The sequence below is a fragment of the Coregonus clupeaformis genome, unplaced genomic scaffold, assembly GCF_020615455.1.
Source record: "Coregonus clupeaformis isolate EN_2021a unplaced genomic scaffold, ASM2061545v1 scaf0124, whole genome shotgun sequence".
In the NCBI taxonomy this organism is placed as follows: domain Eukaryota; kingdom Metazoa; phylum Chordata; class Actinopteri; order Salmoniformes; family Salmonidae; genus Coregonus; species Coregonus clupeaformis.
The window spans coordinates 12420-32945 of NW_025533579.1; the positions used below are offsets into that span (position 1 = coordinate 12420).

The following is a 20526-nucleotide window of genomic DNA, read 5'->3' on the forward strand; positions in this document are numbered from 1 at the left end:
CGTAGCAAATTATCAATGACATTTTTTGTTGACCAAATTCAATGCAAAAATTCCTCACTTCGTTAGCTTATTTTTGTGGACAGATTTTGGGCGGAGTAAAACCTTTCGCTTCGCCTCTTCCTCTCTGGTTTAAAGGGTTTGGTTGTTTGTTTTATATTAAGGCCATTACAAGATGAATGATGCAACGTTGCGTTCTCAGCCGTCAACACTAAAAGGCAGAATAGACTGTGTACTAGCAATACCAAGAGCAGAATTGTAAAGTTGTTTTTCTTTTAATCATGTCTAAATATGGACTGCAAGCATTTCTGCTGGCTTTGAAGAGATTTTTGTAATATTTCTGCATTTTATTGTACAATTAAAGCTTTGTGGAATATTACATTTTGTGTCGTATTTCCTTTCCCAGATATCCTTATCTGCCTCTGGCCGTGTGCGAGGTATGAGTTGTTTGTGCAGATTACGGCCCTAGTTTTCCTCTGATGTTCCTGTGTGGGTTACTGTGAAGTAAGCTTGATAGTGTTGTGTTAGTAATTGTGGGACAATGTTTACTTTGCTTTCAAATCTGACACCTACTGGAGCATTGTGTAAAGGCATTTATCACCTTATGCACACATTCACTTTCACACACAGGAACAGACACCCTAACAGACACACAAACACACACACACACACATATGGCCTTCGTTCTTCACCACATTGGACTACGGTGGCTGGGTGAGTGTGAACTTGACTTTCCATGTTTCTCATAGAAGGTATATTCAACACTTGTTTTTAAGAGTTATGTTTCATTTTATCACTTGGGGGAGTACAATCTTACTAGATGGGAGCGGCAAGAACTTGTACAGTGGGTTGAGTAGTGTAAAGCCAGCTTCAAAAATAAGTATTGCTTTCTGTTCAGTCACTAACATAGTCACTACTGTAAGACTCACACCTTTTTATCAGTTTGTGTCTATTTCAGTGAGCAACTACCTCACTATTTGACTGTTGCATCTATTCAGATCAAGGTGCTATATCTATAAGCAGGTTACTGTTTCAGTATGTACAAATTGCTCCATTCTTAATGATTGTGAAACGATAGCCCCATTTACACCTGGTTCTAACTTGGGTCCTTTTTCCTGATCTTATCCACGTTCTGTTTGTGCCCACATTTTTTGACAGGTGTAGACAATCAAAAGACCCATTGTGATCTGATTGAAATCAGATCATCCTGTCCACCTCCGGTTTTCAGACACACATTGTGTCTGGGTATCTTACAAGTGTAGACAGATCTGGACAGAGAATCCATTTAAATCATAATTCTTCCGCCCTATAAAATAATTGACAGGCAGCACCATTGACTGATTACATCAATATGCGTCCAACAAGAAATAAATAAATACATAACATTTTGAAAGAATAGCTGTGAAATAATTTACATAAAGGAAGGGACGAGGAAATCTGGTCACAATGCAGACACAGTGGACAGATGACAGACACATTTTAACGCCATGTGTACACATTTTTGGAAATACACTTGGGCACAATCAGAATGTTGACAAAATCAGAGCAAAGGACTCATGTCAGCGCCAGGTATCAACGGAGCTTAGAGCATCACTCACCTGATCTGCTTTCATGGTGAACATTATGATTATATTATCAGTAATTAATATTTGACAGCATCTGTAAACTTTATAAACCATGTCTTGGGTGTGAGATTGTTAAATAATTTTGTTGTGACGATGGGTTTATTGTGGTCTAATCTCCACCGGTGGATGTGACTGTAGATATTTATTACTTGGGTTTAAAGTCTACATTGTAAAAACACCCTTAAAAGTCTTCAGCACATTCTAGTAGGTGCTATAGTTGGTAGGATTCTCCCATATAGAACCTGTTCCTAGGGACAACCTGACATACATTGTTTTCTCTGCTGAAGACTACCGTACTGTTGATTGGTTGTTCTATAATTATTAGTATGTTGTATAGGCCATGCCAACTCATATCAGGAGTGATTCATTGATTTAATGATTTACTGACTATTTGAATACTCACAAAATGATACATGGAAAAGTACATAGGTTATGTTCATTCATATACAGTGGGGAAAAAAGTATTTAGTCAGCCACCAATTGTGCAAGTTCTCCCACTTAAAAAGATGAGAGAGGCCTGTAATTTTCATCATAGGTACACGTCAACTATGACAGACAAATTGAGAAAAAAAATCCAGAAAATCACATTGTAGGATTTTTAATGAATTTATTTGCAAATTATGGTGGAAAATAAGTATTTGGTCACCTACAAACAAGCAAGATTTCTGGCTCTCACAGACCTGTAACTTCTTCTTTAAGAGGCTCCTCTGTCCTCCACTCGTTACCTGTATTAATGGCACTTGTTTGAACTTGTTATCAGTATAAAAGACACCTGTCCACAACCCTCAAACAGTCACACTCCAAACTCCACTATGGCCAAGACCAAAGAGCTGTCAAAGGACACCAGAAAACAAAATTGTAGACCTGCACCAGGCTGGGAAGACTGAATCTGCAATAGGTAAGCAGCTTGGTTTGAAGAAATCAACTGTGGGAGCAATTATTAGGAAATGGAAGACATACAAGACCACTGATAATCTCCCTCGATCTGGGGCTCCACGCAAGATCTCACCCCGTGGGGTCAAAATGATCACAAGAACGGTGAGCAAAAATCCCAGAACCACACGGGGGGACCTAGTGAATGACCTGCAGAGAGCTGGGACCAAAGTAACAAAGCCTACCATCAGTAACACACTACGCCGCCAGGGACTCAAATCCTGCAGTGCCAGACGTGTCCCCCTGCTTAAGCCAGTACATGTCCAGGCCCGTCTGAAGTTTGCTAGAGTGCATTTGGATGATCCAGAAGAGGATTGGGAGAATGTCGTATGGTCAGATGAAACCAAAATAGAACTTTTTGGTAAAAACTCAACTCGTCGTGTTTGGAGGACAAAGAATGCTGAGTTGCATCCAAAGAACACCATACCTACTGTGAAGCATGGGGGTGGAAACATCATGCTTTGGGGCTGTTTTTCTGCAAAGGGACCAGGACGACTGATCCGTGTAAAGGAAAGAATGAATGGGGCCATGTATCGTGATATGTTGAGTGAAAACCTCCTTCCATCAGCAAGGGCATTGAAGATGAAACGTGGCTGGGTCTTTCAGCATGACAATGATCCCAAACACACCGCCCGGGCAACGAAGGAGTGGCTTCGTAAGAAGCATTTCAAGGTCCTGGAGTGGCCTAGCCAGTCTCCAGATCTCAACCCCATAGAACATCTTTGGAGGGAGTTGAAAGTCCGTGTTGCCCAGCGACAGCCCCAAAACATCACTGCTCTAGAGGAGATCTGCATGGAGGAATGGGCCAAAATACCAGCAACAGTGTGTGAAAACCTTGTGAAGACTTACAGAAAACGTTTGACCTGTGTCATTGCCAACAAAGGGTATATAACAAAGTATTGAGAAACTTTTGTTATTGACCAAATACTTATTTTCCACCATAATTTGCAAATAAATTCATTAAAAATCCTACAATGTGATTTTCTGGATTTTCTTTTCTCATTTTGTCTGTCATAGTTGACGTGTACCTATGATGAAAATTACAGGCCTCTCTCATCTTTTTAAGTGGGAGAACTTGCACAATTGGTGGCTGACTAAATACTTTTTTTCCCCACTGTATGAGACATGTTTATTTATTGTACTTGTCAATGCTGCATTGACAGCATCAAGCCAATTGTATTCACATATGACGAATCAACAATAATTGTACTTCTAAATTACTTACTTACTTACAAAAACCTACACACAAAAACTTAAAACGCAGACAGACATCACAAACAGTTATTACACAGTTATATTAGTCATTCTTTACATACCTCAATCACATCACTGTCAAAATAGGTCACAACCAAGTCACTCCCCTCACCTTGCTCTGTGACAGACTGTTCTTTTCTTTAATCTACCTTTATGAGTGGTAATAGGGAGTTAGGGGAAACTGTTTGTCCTTGGGGTCGTTAACGGAGTGATCCAGCCTTTATCAGCCATTTGAAATTTGACCTCGACACACATATCATAGCCTTGGAGAAAAAAAGGCCTGGTCTATAACAAACAGAACAAAATAGCATGATGAGGCAGTAGAAATTAATCATGTTCATCTGATGATGTGCTTCTTTTGATTTAGCAGATGCTATCTTGATTAAATATAACAAAAACATGAGCATGTCAAAACAGACGCAGGTTAGCGTTTTTTGTCATGAATCTTTTTCTGGAAGCACTAGTGGTCACTAGCTGGCACAGTCGCAAAGTCATAAAATCAGATTTGAAACCTAACCATAACCTTAACCCTAACCTTAACTACACTGCCAACAGTAATGCCTAACCATAACCTTAAATTAAGACCAAAAAGTTCATTTTTGTTTTTAATGGATTTTTACAATATAGACAATTTTGACTTTGCATCTAGAGGAAATCGCTCACTTCTGCCTCCAGGGCAAGATTCATGACAATAAACTTCAACCTGCGAAACAGACACCCCAATTATGTTGCTCCGGGTACTGTAGGTAATAAATATACAATAAAAACAGAGAATAAAGTAACCTTCGCCTACACACACATGCACATACATACACACACACACACACACACACACGCAGACACACACACACACCTATGAGGTAATTCCCACAGACATGCTATTTTCGCTTGACTGGAATGCTGCATTGAAAGCTAACAAAAACATGTACTATTTTACAGTGATAAAACTGTGATGATAACATAAAGCAGAGATACCTGTAGCTTATACAACTGGCCACGCAACAAGATCTTAAGTCAAAGTTAAGATGTTTTCATAGAGAGGGAAAATTCCATTTGATCTGGTCCATCATTTCTGCCGCAGGGTTCCCCAATAGGCGGGCCACGTGGTTAGAAAATCTGTTCCCAAGTATTCCCAAGCATGAATAGAGAGGCATATGTCATCGTATCCCAGTGTAATCAAGGGTTGAAATGTTTCTGTTTTTGTCAAATACTATATCTGTTTGGGCTTCTTGAGGTAAATTTGCAGTGTACAAATTATTTATGACTATGTTCCAGCCCCCCGACCATTCACTCAAGAAAAAATGGTCCCATGTCTGAATGTAATTAGGGACCCCTGATTTATGGTGTATATAGATAGGCTGTAAATATATATGTTGTAGGCCTTTGTTTGACACAAGGGGTAAGCATGTACTATAGATATGATGAAATTGGGTCATAACAGTAGGGACAAAACAATGAGTGTTATATTTTTACATTGCTATTCTTGAATTTCTTCAGATGTATGCTTTAGATAGGCTTCATGTAAGACATACTGTTAAGTATAACAAGACATCCCCTGCACTGACACTCCAACCACAGATGAACAGTAATATCCCTTCTGTGTCGCTGCAATGAATCCCACAACATTAACCAGTTTGAAAGTTGAGAGCGGGTTATTATTGTATAGTAGTAGTACTACCCCTCATCATACTCATCCATGTTTAACCTAACCCCAACCCTAACCTGAACCTCTGCCACGAAACGTCCACTGATCTCCAGTGTACAGCCACGACCACTGTCCAGTCCTCCCCAGCCTGCCCATAAGTGGGGATCCCAGACACACTCAGTCATCATTGAGAGTTGAGGCACTGTGCCAGGGCATTTATCTATAAGAACAATGGTCAAGGATAAGGCAGGGATGGTGTGTGACGACTGCATCATAATTGCTGTTAATAATTAGAGTTATGAACGATAAGCAACCCGGTAGAGGGGATTTATGGATAGCAACATTCCCAAGGGTCCCAGATAATCTCAGGGTGTTCCTCTGTGCGGAGAGAAAGAGAGAGAAAGAGAGGCAAAGTTTGGACACACTGAAGCTGGTTACACAGATAAACTAGTAAGGTAAGAGTTATGTATTATGTATTATTCTAGTACATTGCTTATCATATCATTACTATTAAAAGATAGATCAATTAAGATACTTACAGTAGGCTACTTTCTGTCTTTCCATCTGATATCTGGATGTGGCAGTTGGTGACCGAACACTTTTGTATTACCTTTAGTAAAAACTATTTTTAATATAGGATAACCTTGCCTAGTTCTCCTGTGTATTATAATGGTATCAGAACCCTTCTTTAACCCAGACCACTCTAACCAGGTCAAAGCTGACAGGCAGCACAGGCCCTGCCCAGCCATGCCAGTCACAGCTGGTCCACTGGACAGCACAGAGCTGTGACACTAATGGCACAGGCTGATGTAGTTAGATAGCGTGTGGCTGTAGCTGTACCTTTGTTGTGCAACAGCTCCACAGTAATCATCTTTGTGAAGTTACTTTCAAAGGCAGGAGGGAAAGATATGACAGGAACCTGTACTAAAATGTGATTGATGGGTCTCAGAGACCCTGTGAGGAACAGGTGCCGCACCACTCATCAAGAAGAAGAGGGTAAAGATGAAAAAGTATGTTGTCACCAGGCCACTCTACTCAGAGGACGCCTTCGCAGACGAACATGAGAAGATCCACAGGTACCATAAGACCGTGCGGCACCATGTCAAGCAGTACTTCACGTAAGAATCAATCAAGTTTCTTCTGTTATTTTGCTTTTGTTGTTTTGTGTAACACTGAAGGTAACCTTATGGTAAGCTGCAGTGAATGGCTCAACAATTCGGCCTAGATTCAATCAGATCAAGCGTTAACCGGCGATAGCAGACACTCGCATAGCTGGTGTTTTGGCAGTGTCGGACGTGTAACTGCATTAAGAGCTGTCAAATCGGTGAGTGGCTGCTCCTGTGGTCATTGTCACGAAGCCACACCCGTCCCACTAGCGTTTAGTTTAGAACAATAAAGTGTAGGCTAATAGAAATATTATCATTAAACTAAATCATAAGGATTTCTATCAGCCTAATGGAGGTGTAGATGACCACACACGTTCCAGTGTTCCAACTTGTAACAAGGCTGCATGGGATTAGAATTGATGTGACTCAGAGCATCCAATGGCAATGTCTGTGATAGGTATACTGCCGGAAGTCGTTTTCTGATTTGACAGCTCCAATGCAGTTACACCTCAGACATCGCCGAAATAAAAACAATGAAACTGCTATGCAGTTGTCAGTTATCGCGGGTTAAGACAGAACTGATTGAATCTAGCCCTTCATCTAGTTATTACAACTCAATTCACTATAGTAGTTTTGAAAGCTTGAGATAACTGTAGGCTACTCCCTTGTTGTAATGTTACACCTTTGGACAGTTGCTTTTGCAACTATTAGTAACTAATGTCTGTGGAGACTAACTAAACATGGTGTGTGTGTTAACTGTAGTTGTGACCTCAAGCGCGCTAAGAACGCAGCGCTCTCTCTGCTGCCCTTCATTGGTTGGATGAGAATCTACCAGCTGAAGGAATGGTTGCTGAGTGATATTGTATCTGGGGTCAGCACTGGACTGGTAGCTGTTCTACAAGGTGAAGCTAATACCCACACTCTAACACACCTCAATCAACCAGTGTGCATCTTCGGATCCATCAAAGCAGTTCATATAGCACTTTTTGAGAAATAATGTTATAAAGAACTGTAGGCCTCCTCAGTTAACGTCCCAAAAACATCAACTTTGAGATAGAGAGAGAGAGTGCGGTTGTTGAAAATGAAGTAAGAATATCGATTAACTATGATTTCAATGGTAATCAAGACCGATAGTGGTATCATCTAAAATACATTACAATTTCTGGTCCTAGACACCTATTAATGGTTGTTTATTAAAAGAAGAGATGGTAACGTATCTTATTTAGCAGGCATTATTATCACAGTATTAGCATTGACACACAGTAGAGTCAATAGATACTTAAAACAGCTGGATCATGATGACTCTTGAACGCTGTCGTAGTCTCGAGTGACTAATGGTGGAGTTATTTAACATGCACTGTAAACTGTTGTTAATTGTTTTTGTTTGATTGACAGGTCTGGCGTACTCCCTGCTGGCCTCCCTCCCTCCATGGTACGGACTCTTCACTGCCTTCTTCCCAGTGATCGTCTACTTCTTCCTTGGCACTTCCAGACATATCTCAGTAGGTAAGTACTGCGCATGTGTGTGTGTGCATGTACAGTATTTTGCTCTGACCATCACAAGCTATAACACCTTTTTACTGTACTTACCACCGTCTCTCTGCCCATCTCTCCACTTTATATCCCCCGCTTCCTCATCTTCGATCCCTCTCTCCTTCTCCTCACCCCACTCTCTCCAGGGGCATTCCCTGTTCTGAGCCTCATGGTGGGTGCAGTGGTGACGAGGCTGGTGCCTGACGAAGGCCCCCCAGTCAACATCACTGGGTTTGAGGGGCTGACCAGCGATGAGCAGAGAGTAATGGTGGCCGCCTCTGTCACCTTCCTCATGGGGATAATGCAGGTAAAACACCATCATTATCTCAGCATTATCACTCATGTACTGTACATTACTCATATCTCTCTGTAATCTGAATCTAAAATGAACAATGACTCCCTCTCCCTATCTATAGATGGTGTTCTCCCATATTCTAACATGAGTCTTCTGCTTCTCTCCCAGCTGGCCATGGGTCTGCTGCAGGTAGGCTTCATCGTCATGTACCTGTCAGACACGCTGGTGTCTGGGTTCACCACCGCGGCTGCCGTCCACATCCTGGTGTCCCAGCTGAAGTTTGTGTTGGGCCTGGTGGTGCCGGGACTCAGTGGACCGCTGTCCATCATTTATGTGAGTCAAGGAAAAGAGACAGGATGAGGTCAAATGTCTTTCAATGCGACAGTATGATTTTTTCTACTGATATCCAAATATGCAATGACTTAGCTATGACAGAGATATATTAACTAACTCCCTCATATCTTATCCCTCAAATCTGATCTATTTCTATAGCTCTGAGGAATAAAACTGTGTTGATAAGCCAAAAGCTAAACAAGTGTCTCATTGTATCTTATCTTACACAGTTAAGCACTGGTCTTCCTCAAGTGCCCCCAATATTTCAGAAAAAGCTATGTCATGCATCATGGCTTGGTGTAGAGACCTCTGACTGAACTCTCACAGCCTGTAACTGGTTCTTAATTACTGTCGTCAATATTAACTGATGTCTTCCTCAGACCCTGGAGAAGATCTTTGTCCAGATCGAGAAGACCAACGTGTGTGACCTGGTGACATCCATATTGATCATGGTGGTGGTGTTCGTAGTGAAGGAGATCAACGACAGATACAAAGCCAAGCTGCCTGTTCCCATCCCCATAGAGGTTATCATGGTGAGTGGCACTGTGTGCACTATGTCATCACAACTTGGGGTTCAGCTGTATATGTCAGCATACACACAACAGAACTGGGGAAACATTGTGGCGAGAACCAGCCTCATACGGGGCACCATTGAATGTACGCTCTTAGAGAAAAGGGTTCCAAAAGGGTTCTTCTGCTTTTCCCATAGGAGAACCCTTTTTGATTCCCAATGGGATCTATCTGGAAACAAAAGTGTTGGACCTGGAACCAAAAAGGGTTCTACAAAGGGTTATCTTACGGGGACAGCTTTGTGTAAAAGTTGGCAAGGCAACCAAATTCTCTTTAAATATACTGTTTTATCACCAGATTGCATTAGTCCTGCTAATAACTGATAAATTGATTTTGGTAATGACTTTCGCAGACTGTCATCGCTTGTGGCGTTTCCTATGCATTCAACTTCCGGGCGAATTATAAAGTTGATGTTGTCGGACGTATTCCAGTGGGGTAAGCACATATAAAAAGCTGTTTGCTGCATGTTAAAATGGCTAAGAGTAAATGGGAAAAGAATCTAACAATATCTCTCCTTCTCAATCTGTTAGGTATGAGTCACCAATGGCCCCAAACATGCAGATCTTCGGGCAGACTGCTGTTGAGGCGTTCCCTATGGCCATAGTGGGCTTTGCTGTAGCCTTCTCTGTTGCCAAGGTCTACTCTGTCAAACACGATTACATCATAGACGGAAATCAGGTGAGTCCCAAAACCAGAACATTAGGAGGAGGGGTTGGAAGCCGAAGTGGTACAGAAAAATGTGCGGATAACTCAGTTTATTGTTGCCTGTGAATGAGGGGTGTAAGCCTAATACAAACTATCAACATAAGACTAATATCAGCGGTTCCAGAAAATGTATTTATACTTGTTTTGCTCTCTAGGAGCTGATAGCTTTTGGGGCCAGTAACATCTTTGGAGCAGCCTTTAAGTCGTTTGCAGCAAGCACAGCTCTCTCCAGGAGTGCGGTACAGGAGAGTACAGGTGGTAAAACCCAGGTAAACTACTACACCAAGAGGCTGTCTGAGGATACAGACAGACAACCATACTTAGAGTTCCTTCCTGTACAAGTTCTTTATCCAGGAGATGTAGCTGTAAACGTTATGAAATATTGACCTGTTTGGGTCTGCAATGACTGATAACTTATCATAGTCCAAACCAGATTGAATTGTACAAACAGGAGAGAGAAGGCGATATAAATTAGATGGTCGTGACTCTTGATCTACATAGTGAGGAATGAAAGAATTGACTCAGTGTTACAATGCACCAAGTTAATAAATAATGATAATTTATTAAATATATCAAAGAGAAACACTGCTTAAACAGTGCTTATCTGTAGTTGTTTTGTGAATAGCCAAATATGAGTAAAATACAGTAAGTGTTATTTCTTCATTTCAGATCGCTGGTCTACTGTCAGCACTCATTGTGATGGTCGTCACCTTGGCTATCGGGTTCTTATTGGAGCCACTCCCAAAGGTAAAACTCAGTCAGTATTTACAATATAATTGACTTTAGGAGTTGAATGATAGGGCAACATTTTGATTTCTGCCTAAATAGACAGAATATAATTATTTTTCATGAGATGGATATAAACAATAACTGGTAATGTTGCATAGTTTTAGAAAGTTCTGGAACTCACCTTTCTGTAAAAAAAAATATTGTTTTATAAATTGCTGAGGTGTACTCACTTTTAAGGACACAAGCTCAAGAACATAGTACAACTATAATGAAAATATAAAAAAATCCTATCTGAATTTGTTTTTTTTATTCAACAAAAGTGGGGCAATAGGGCTTGAAAAGACTGAAATGCTTCCTAAATATAGTAACAATCAAATGATAAACTACTTACTATAAGATTTCACCTTTCTTATAACTGGAAAATAAATATGATCATACTTAGTGGCAATACAATATTGGCACTATTTCATATATCACTATTTCATAAAAGTCCACTGAGCAGTGCAGAGACACCATTCAAATGTGTGCAGACACTTCAAGCACAAAGTGATTTCGTCCGTCTGTGACCAAGAGAAAGTGTTCTTGTTTCAATTCTATGAAACGATGTATTATGTTTGAAACAACAACTTTTGGATTCGCTAGACTTTCACCTTTCATGGGCTCTGTCATTTAGGGGAAGAGTGAATCGATTCTTTGTCTGGATAGGTCAGAAAATGTGACATGTTACTTCCTATGCAAATGTGGGGTCTGAAACCTGACACTTCAAGTCAGCTCTGCTGAGAGAGTGGAAGCGGAGAGCAGACAGATGGGGCTTTCTGGCACTATAAGACACGGGACCCTACGGCGTTCACCAAAATGTCAGTCGGAACCAGTCCAGAACCGCTCAAAGTCCCCCATATAGGGGACTTAACATCTAAGATTAGGACATTACATAATGAATCACACTGTATGAAGTAGATAAGAGCACTGTCATTTAGATGGAAGTCTTGTGCTACTCTTGTGACTGATCATCAAAGATGTCATTGCCTGACCTTTTCCCTCTGTGTTGACAGTCAGTGCTGGGGGCGGTGGTCATAGTCAACCTGAAGGGGATGCTGATGCAGATCAGAGAAGTCCCTTACCTGTGGAGGAGAGACCGGCCCGACTGTGTGAGTCTTCTGAGACACTCCCACTGAACTGCCCCTAAAATGGAAACAAGGAGTGATGTCTTTACCAACTGTAATAATGAACTCATATTTCCTCCCATCCCTTCCATCCCGCATCCCCCTGTACTCCCTCCCCTCCATTTCCTTATCCAGGTGGTGTGGCTGGTGACCTGCCTGGCTTCCATCCTGTTGGGGCTGGATCTGGGGCTGGCTGTAGGTCTGGGGGTCGAGCTGATCACTGTTGTCTTCAGGGCTCAGTTGTGAGTATGGGCACAAATCTCCAAATACCTCCAAAAAACATTGAACTTGTGTCTGTGTTTATTCTTTGTCAGTTTTCAATGTGATTGGAGGTGGACACACCAGGGTTGGGGTCAATTTGGAATTTCGGAATTTGATTCAATTCAATCCATGAATTGAAATTCGAATTTGAATTGGCCACACCCCACAGGAAGCAGAATTTGAATTAAATTTGAATTAAAGGAAGTAGATTTTAAGTCAAAGCAATTAAAATAAATTCAACTGAGACATGAAACATATGAGTCTCATTCCTTTGATAAATATTTTGACCCAAAAATCTGCCACCTCTTACTAAAGAATACAGATTAAAAAATTTTTTTAAAGGGATTATAACTCAGATGTCAGTATTTTATTTGTATTTTTACCCCAAGATGTTTAGTTGTTGCCTTCTATTTTGGAGTGTTTGATTTAATGCATTGTGGGAAATGTAATTTTCCAAATATTTAATAACATGTAAGTGAATTATGAATTATTACAGACAACCTACAAAATTATCTTCGAATATTTCCAGACCACTGTTAATAATTTAAAACTATTTTTAGGAGAATGAGTTTTAAAAATGAAATGTTTCAAGAACTTGTTAAACATAGTATTGGTAACCATACATGATGTCAAAATAAACATGTGCATAATGATGTATGGAATAAATGATCCATTTTAATTAAAATGAATGTCATTGAATTCAATTCTACTTCCTTTAATTCAAATTCAATTCACATTCTGCTTCCTGTGGGGTGTGGCCAATTCACATTAAATTCAAATTCAATAATTGAATTGGAATTAAAGACCAATTCACAACTCAATTCAGAATTGACCCCAACCCTGGGACACACTGTCATAGTGACATGTCTGCATACATTTTTTTCCAGCCCACGTTGCAGTGTCCTGGCCAATATCACAGGAACAGATATCTACAAAGACCGCAAGGATTACATGAGTGTGAGTAAGCTGTAATGTGGACTAAAGACACTCACCAATATATTTGTATCTTATAAGACTGTGAAGATGGTGTGTCTACATGGTCCTTGTTCTATTGTTTCTACATGTCTTTCCAGATCTATGAGCCAGAGGGTGTTAAGATCTTCAGGATACCTTCACCCATCTTCTTTGCCAATATCGATTTTTTCAGAGGCAAGCTGGTGGAAGCTGTAAGTAAGCAATTATACACAATTAGACATCTAAAATGAAGCACTCTGCCAAACACATTTACACATAGGCCATCTGCATTACAATTTCCATGACATGAGCCAATAAGGTAATGATTCACAGATCTATTTATTAAGACATCTTATTTTCTCATCGGATTTGATCCAATGGAAAAGGGTCATAAAGAATGATCAAAGAAACTCATGAAGGTCAATACCACCTCAGTGTATGAGGTAATATAGTATACCAGGTTGTATAGCAATAGTGCCCATACAGTGTTACTACAGTTTAACTTGCACCTTACTAAACACTAAGCACATGCAGATAAGAGAAAGTTTAACCTTGATCTGTATGATGGTCAAGGCAGTGGTAAACAATATACCCCATTCACAATAAAGCCCATTTGTAACAGTTACTCCTACTTTCATGTGTGCAATTACCAATTAGGGTTCAACTTGACTTTGATGTGTTTTCAGGTTGGCGTTAACCCTTTGAGGGTGTTGAGAAAGAGAAACAAAGCGCTGAGGAAGATCAGGAAACTTCTAAAGAAAGGAAAGCTGCAGATGACATCTGTGAGTAGTGGTGCACTTAACCGTTGCCCTTAGAAACCCATAAAAATATAACTTCCACTCACAAAGTTACCCTGGTAACACTTTGCAAGAGCCCCCAATGTCATAACGTTTCATTCAAACGGCCATAAGCATGTCATAAATCAGTCATGCCCAAAACATTAGTTTCACACCTGGCAACAACATACTTTTAGCAATCCAAAATCAACAGACATCAAGCACAAGCTGCAGGACTCGTAGGTAGTCGTCCCCACACATGCCTTATCAGAATGGTCTTGGGGATGCAGGTAAATGAAAAACAAATGAATCATCATCCCATAGTGATGGGTGGACCTCCAAAGGTCACCTTCTACATGTAGTCAGGTTTTCACAATAAGACGTTGTGGTAATGTTGTGGTTCTCCCGGTGCAGAAAGGCCTACTGCTCACCAGCTCTGGTCCCATTGAGGAGTCTGAGGATGAGAGCAACATGGAGGATCTGGACCAGCCCACTGACTTCAAGGACCTTCCTGTCCAGGTGAACTGGAACTCTGAGCTTCCTGCCAACATCCAAGTCCCCAGAGTAGACGTCCACAGCCTGATCCTGGACTTCTCTGCCGTCTCCTTCCTCGACATCTCTGCCCTTAAGGGACTCAAAGTGGTAAAACGAAACTCTTCTGTTACAACCCTGGGGAATGTGGGGATGATTGTATATTTTACTACTTGCTGTGTACTGATATTTTGCTGTGTTCTATAGGCACTCAAAGAGCTAATTCGGGTTGAAGTTGAGGTCTACATTGTGGCATGTGACGGTAAGCTGGTTTAAGACAAGCCATCTATCCCATCCATTTGTTCTCCCTTCTTCTCTTTGACACTGAATTCAATCACTCTGAAACAAAAAGAAGTGAAGTGATTGATCTAACGATATCTGTCCCTTGTGTCCAAAGCGTACATCCTGGAGAAACTGCACAGCTGTAAGTTCTTTGACGACGAGGTGAAGTCGTCCATGTTTTTCCTGACCCTCCATGATGCCATGCTGCATATCCTGGAGAAACATCCAGTAAACTCTGAAAACACGAAAGTCTGCGAAAAGGTATAACATTACACCTATAGAAAAATATTGTGTATCTACTGACGTTTCTACCCTTATAGACTAGATAAGAGGTGCCAAAACTTATCTTGGCTCACATCGGTTCATTCACAGGAACATGTCTCATTCTTGTGAATCATGTTGTCTTACAGGTTATAACAACAGCCACTATCTATGGCAACCAATGCAATGGTGTGTCCAGTTTGCGTAGCAGGGACAAATTTGTACATGTAAGTAACAGAGACCCATCAAATCTATTTGTCATTGTCTTTTCTACATTTGTAATGAATAGTCAACACCAATCCCTTTTAAATGATAACTCTCGTAATGTTGCAACTCATGTGGAGGTACAGGTCATTCTAAAAAATCTAGGTACAAAGTACAGTAAGATGAGCTGACATAAAACAAAATCTAAACTAAAAGTATCTCTTTGCTCTCCCCAGGTCTCAGAACCAGAAACCAAGTTCTAGTTCCAGAACGACACTCTTAGATGTCAGTATTTTAAGAGTTCTTCGGCTGTCCCCATAGGAGAACCCTTTGAATAACCCTTTTTGGTTCGACGGTAGAACCCTTTCCACAGATGGTTCTACATGGGAACCCAAAAGAGTTCTACCTGCAACCAAAATGGTTCTATTTGGAACCAAAAAGGGTTCTCCTATGGGGACAGCTGAAGAACCCTTTTGGAACCAATTTTTTAAAGAGTTTAGTGGTGTGTACAGTCCTTTCATTTCCTGGGATGACATGCATTTCCTGTGATCGCTGTGCTTTCTGGTGATAATTGGCATAAGGACACATGATGCTATCCTAAATTGGACACCATACAGTAACCATCCTTACACAGGATACCACCTATTGAGCTAATAATTTATTTTGTACTGTTAAACAGATACTCAATGGCAAGCATATTATCAGAACATTTCATTCATATCATGTACTTATTTTCTCAAATTGAATCAGAAGTTGTTGTTTTTTAATATCTTGACAATGTTGCATTTTAAACTTGTACATAGGGATTTTATAGGAATGTTTACATTGATGTATTTTATGTGTAAAATAAATGTACTTCTTAGCACAAAGTTTTTCCGCCAGCAAGAAATGAAGCAATATGTGTTCGGAAATCTGAACGTCCTATAACTGATATACTGATAAGAGTAGGCAACATAACTAATTATAGGATGACTAACATGTGGTTTGATATATTGGTCACAGATAAAGCCCTGATAAGAGAGATTAATGATTAAGTAGAGATCTTTGACAAACTCTTCTGGGGCTACAAGAGTAACCATGATAGATTAAGTTGATGGAGTTTAGAATGGGTATTTCCAGTATTTCCAGTATACACATGTGTGGCAACACCTCAATGGATCCAAAAGAGCACTTTCATTCTGATAATAACAGTGATAAGAGATGAGGACTGGCGACTGTCTCAATGTTTACATACCCTTAATCAACTGATCCATTCGCCTGATTTGGATCACACATATTGCTCTAGAAATGCCATCATGAATTCTACACAGTAGGTATACACTACCAGTCAAAAGTTTGGACACACCTACTCATTCAAGGGTTTCTTTATTTTTACTATGTTTTACATTGTAGAATAATAGTGAAGACATCAAAACTTTGTAGTAAACAAAAAAGTGTTAAACAAATTAAAGTATATTTTATATTTGAGAATCTTCAAATAGCCACCCTTTGCCATGATGACAGACTTTCTTTTTTTTCTTTTTTTTTAGGGGGTAGATCAGCTTTAATATTGCAGATAGATTGTAACTTCCATCAATGTAATTGTCTGCATCACTTCCAATCCCCCATATGGTTTTTTTCTTGCAAATATATATATATATATATATATATATATATACACATACATTATACACATACATACAGTTGAAGTCGGAAGTTTACATACACCTTAGCCAAATACATTTAAACCCAGTTCTTCACAATTCCTGACATTTAATCCTAGTAAAAATTCCCTGTCTTAGGTCAGTTAGGATCACCACTTTATTTTAAGAATGTGAAATGTCAGAATAATAGTAGAGAGAATGATTTATTTCAGCTTTTATTTATTTCATCACATTTCCAGTGGGTCAGAAGTTGATACACTCAATTAGTATTTGGTAGCATTGCCTTTAAATTGTTTAACTTGGGTCAAATGTTTCGGGTAGCCTTCCACAAGCTTCCCACAATAGGTTGGGTGAATTTTGGCCCATTCCTCTTGACAGAGCTGGTGTAACTGAGTCAGGTTTGTAGGCCTCCTTGCTCGCACACGCTTTTTCAGTTCTGCCAACAAATGTTCTATAGGATTGAGGTCAGGGCTTTGTGATGGCCACTCCAATACCTTGACTTTGTTGTCCTTAAGCCATTTTACCACAACTTTGGAAGTATGCTTGGGGTCATTGTCCATTTGGAAGACCCATTTGCGACCAAGCTTTAACTTCCTAACTGATGTCTTGAGATGTTGCTTCAATATATCCACATAATTTTCCTTCCTCATTATGCCATCTATTTTGTGAAGTGCACCAGTCCCTCCTGCAGCAAAGCACCCCCACAGCATGATGCTGCCACCCCTGTGCTTCATGGTTGGGATGGTGTTCTTCGGCTTGCAAGCTGCCACCTTTTTCCTCCAAACATAACGATGGTCATTATGGCCAAACAGTTCTATTTTTGTTTCATCAGACCAGAGGACATTTCTCCAAAAAGTACGATCTTTGTCCCCATGTGTAGTTGCAAACCGTAGTCTGGCTTTTTTATGGCGGTTTTGGAGCAGTGGCTTCTTCCTTGCTCAGCGGCCTTTCAGGTTATGTCGATATAGGACTCGTTTTACTGTGGATATAGAAACGTTTGTACCTGTGACCTCCAGCATCTTCACAAGGTCCTTTGCTGTTGTTCTGGGATTGATTTGCACTTTTCGCATCAAAGTATGTTCATCTCTAGGAGACAGAACGCGTCTCCTTCCTGAGCAGTATGACGGCTGCGTGGTCCCATGGTGTTTATACTTGCATACTATTGTTTGCACAGATGAACGTGGTACCTTCAGGCATTTGGAAATTGCTCCCAAGGATGAACCAGACTTGTGGAGGTCTATGTCACGATCGTCGTAGGGAATAGACCAAGGCGCAGCGTGATGAACGAACATGTTTGACTTTATTATCTTTAGTGATAATAGACAACAATAAACAAAACAAGAAACGACTCGTGAAGTCCATGGTAACAATGACCGACACGGAACAAAAACCCACAAACACAAAGGGAAAACAGACAGTTTAAATATGGCTCCCAATCAGAGACAACCAACGACAGCTGACACTCGTTGCCTCTGATTGGGAGTCACTCTAGCCAACATAGAAATAAACACAACAGAATGAACACACCCTGGCTCAACATATAGAGTCCCAGAGCCAGGGTGTGACAGTACTCCCTAAAGGCGCGGACTGCGACCGCGCCTCAACTTGAACAAAACAGGGGAGGGCTGGGTGGGCATACCTCCTCGGCGGCGGTTCTGGCTCCGGCCTTGCCACCCACCCTCCAATAAACCCCCCATAGCGCCCCTGGTCCAGTCTGGCCCCGCTGGCTGGAGCTGAACTGGACTTAGCAGGAGCGGTTAGCTTCAGCTCCATAGTGGAGCAGTTGACCGGTACCTTACCAGGCACCGGTGACCCAGGCACGGGTTGTGCTGGACTGACGACGCGCACCCCCTGGCTTGGTGCGTGGAGGAGGAACGGGCCTTACCAGGCTGACGACGCGCACCCTGGCTTGGTGCGTGAGGAGGAACGGGCCGGACCAGCTGGCGCGCAGAGACTTGGTGCGAGTGGCGCAGGCGGGCCGGCTGACGATGCGACAGGCTTGGTGGTGGGCGACAGGGGGGGCTGGCGACGCGCACCGTAGACTTGGTGCGAGTGGCAGGAACAGGCCGGGCCGGGCTGACGATGCGCACCATAGGCTTGGTGCGTGGAGCAGGGACAGGCCGCGGCTGGCGAGCGACCGAGACTTGGTGCGAGTGGCAGGAACAGGCCGGGCCGGGCTGACGTGCGCACCATAGGCTTGGTCGTGGAGCAGGAACAGGCCGGAGGGACGCGCACCCCGTAGGCTTGGTGCGTGGAGCAGGGACAGGCCGGACTGGGCTGGCGACGCACACCGTAGGCTTGGTGCGTGGAGCAGGAACAGGCCGGACTGGGCTGACGACGCACCCCGTAGGCTTGGTGCGTGGAGCAGGGACAGGCCGGACTGGGCTGGCGACGCACACCGTAGGCTTGGTGCGTGGAGCAGGAACAGGCCGGACTGGGCTGACGACGCACCCCGTAGGCTTGGTGCGTGGAGCAGGGACAGGCCGGACTGGGCTGGCGACGCACACCGTAGGCTTGGTGCGTGGAGCAGGGACAGGCCGAACCGGGCTGTGGAGACGGATAGGAGACCTGGAGTGAAGAGCGGCCACAACCCGTCCTGGCTGAATGCCTACCCTCACACACTCTGTGTGAGGCATCCGCACAGGACGTACAGGGCGGTGTACCCGTAACCTGGTGGCCTTCTGAATCCGCCCCTTTTCTGCCTCCGTCAGCCCCGTCGTCCATGCCGTGTGCCCCCCCCTAAAAAAATTCTGGGGTTGCCTCTCGCCTGTCCGACGTTGACACTGCTGACGCCGCTGCTCCTCTTTCGCCAGGGCCTCTCCCGGCGCTTCCTCCCATGTCCAGTCCAAGTTCTGCCCCGGGACACGCTGCTTGGTCCTTACTTGGTGGGTTTTTCTGTCACGATCGTCGTAGGGAATAGACCAAGGCGCAGCGTGATGAACGAACATGTTTGACTTTATTATCTTTAGTGATAATAGACAACAATAAACAAAACAAGAAACGACTCGTGAAGTCCACGGTAACAATGACCGACACGGAACAAAAACCCACAAACACAAAGGGAAAACAGACAGTTTAAATATGGCTCCCAATCAGAGACAACCAACGACAGCTGACACTCGTTGCCTCTGATTGGGAGTCACTCTAGCCAACATAGAAATAAACACAACAGAATGAACACACCCTGGCTCAACATATAGAGTCCCAGAGCCAGGGTGTGACAGTCTACAATTTTTTTCTGAGTTCTTGGCTGATTTCTTTTGATTTTCCCATGATGTCAAGCAAAGAGGCACTGAGTTTGAAGGTAGGCCTTGAAATACATTCATAGGTACACCTCCAATCGACTCAAATGATTTAAATTAGCCTATCAGAAGCTTCTAAAGCCATGACATCATTCTCTGGAATTTTCCAAGCTGTTTAAAGGCACAGTGAACTTAGTGTATGTAAACTTCTGACCCACTGGAATTGTGATACAGTGAATTATAAGTGAAATAATCGGTCTGTAAACAATTGTTGAAAAACTTACTTACTAGGATTAAATGTTAGGAATTGTGAAAAACTGAGTTTAAATGTATTTGGCTAAGGTGTATGTAAACTTCCGACTTCAACTGTCTTATGGACACAGTATGCTTTACATTAGTTATCTTGTGGTTATTAGTTGTTGTTACAGTGAGGGAAAAAAGTATTTGTACCCCGGCTGATTTTGTACGTTTACCCACTGACAAA

General features: G+C 42.0%; 1 protein-coding gene across 2 annotated transcripts; it reads left to right on the forward strand.

Annotated features, from left to right (window-relative positions):
• The first annotated feature begins 631 nt into the window (after positions 1-631).
• LOC121555193 (chloride anion exchanger) lies at positions 632-15529 on the forward strand. 2 transcript variants are annotated; one of them, XM_041869040.1, is made up of 21 exons: positions 632-711; positions 6404-6572; positions 7323-7462; positions 7956-8066; positions 8240-8400; positions 8557-8721; positions 9102-9254; positions 9644-9726; positions 9822-9969; positions 10152-10265; positions 10666-10743; positions 11778-11873; positions 12024-12130; positions 13037-13106; positions 13223-13315; positions 13790-13885; positions 14294-14521; positions 14618-14672; positions 14808-14953; positions 15103-15180; positions 15394-15529. In XM_041869040.1, exons 2-21 carry the CDS (start codon positions 6457-6459, stop codon positions 15418-15420), a joined length of 2265 nt encoding a protein of 754 aa, XP_041724974.1. In that variant the 5' UTR covers positions 632-711; positions 6404-6456; the 3' UTR covers positions 15421-15529. The 2 variants fall into 2 exon arrangements, with proteins under 2 accessions (XP_041724974.1, XP_041724965.1); XM_041869031.1 differs by lacking the exon at positions 632-711 and adding an exon at positions 5813-5909.
• The last annotated feature ends 4997 nt before the right edge of the window (positions 15530-20526 follow it).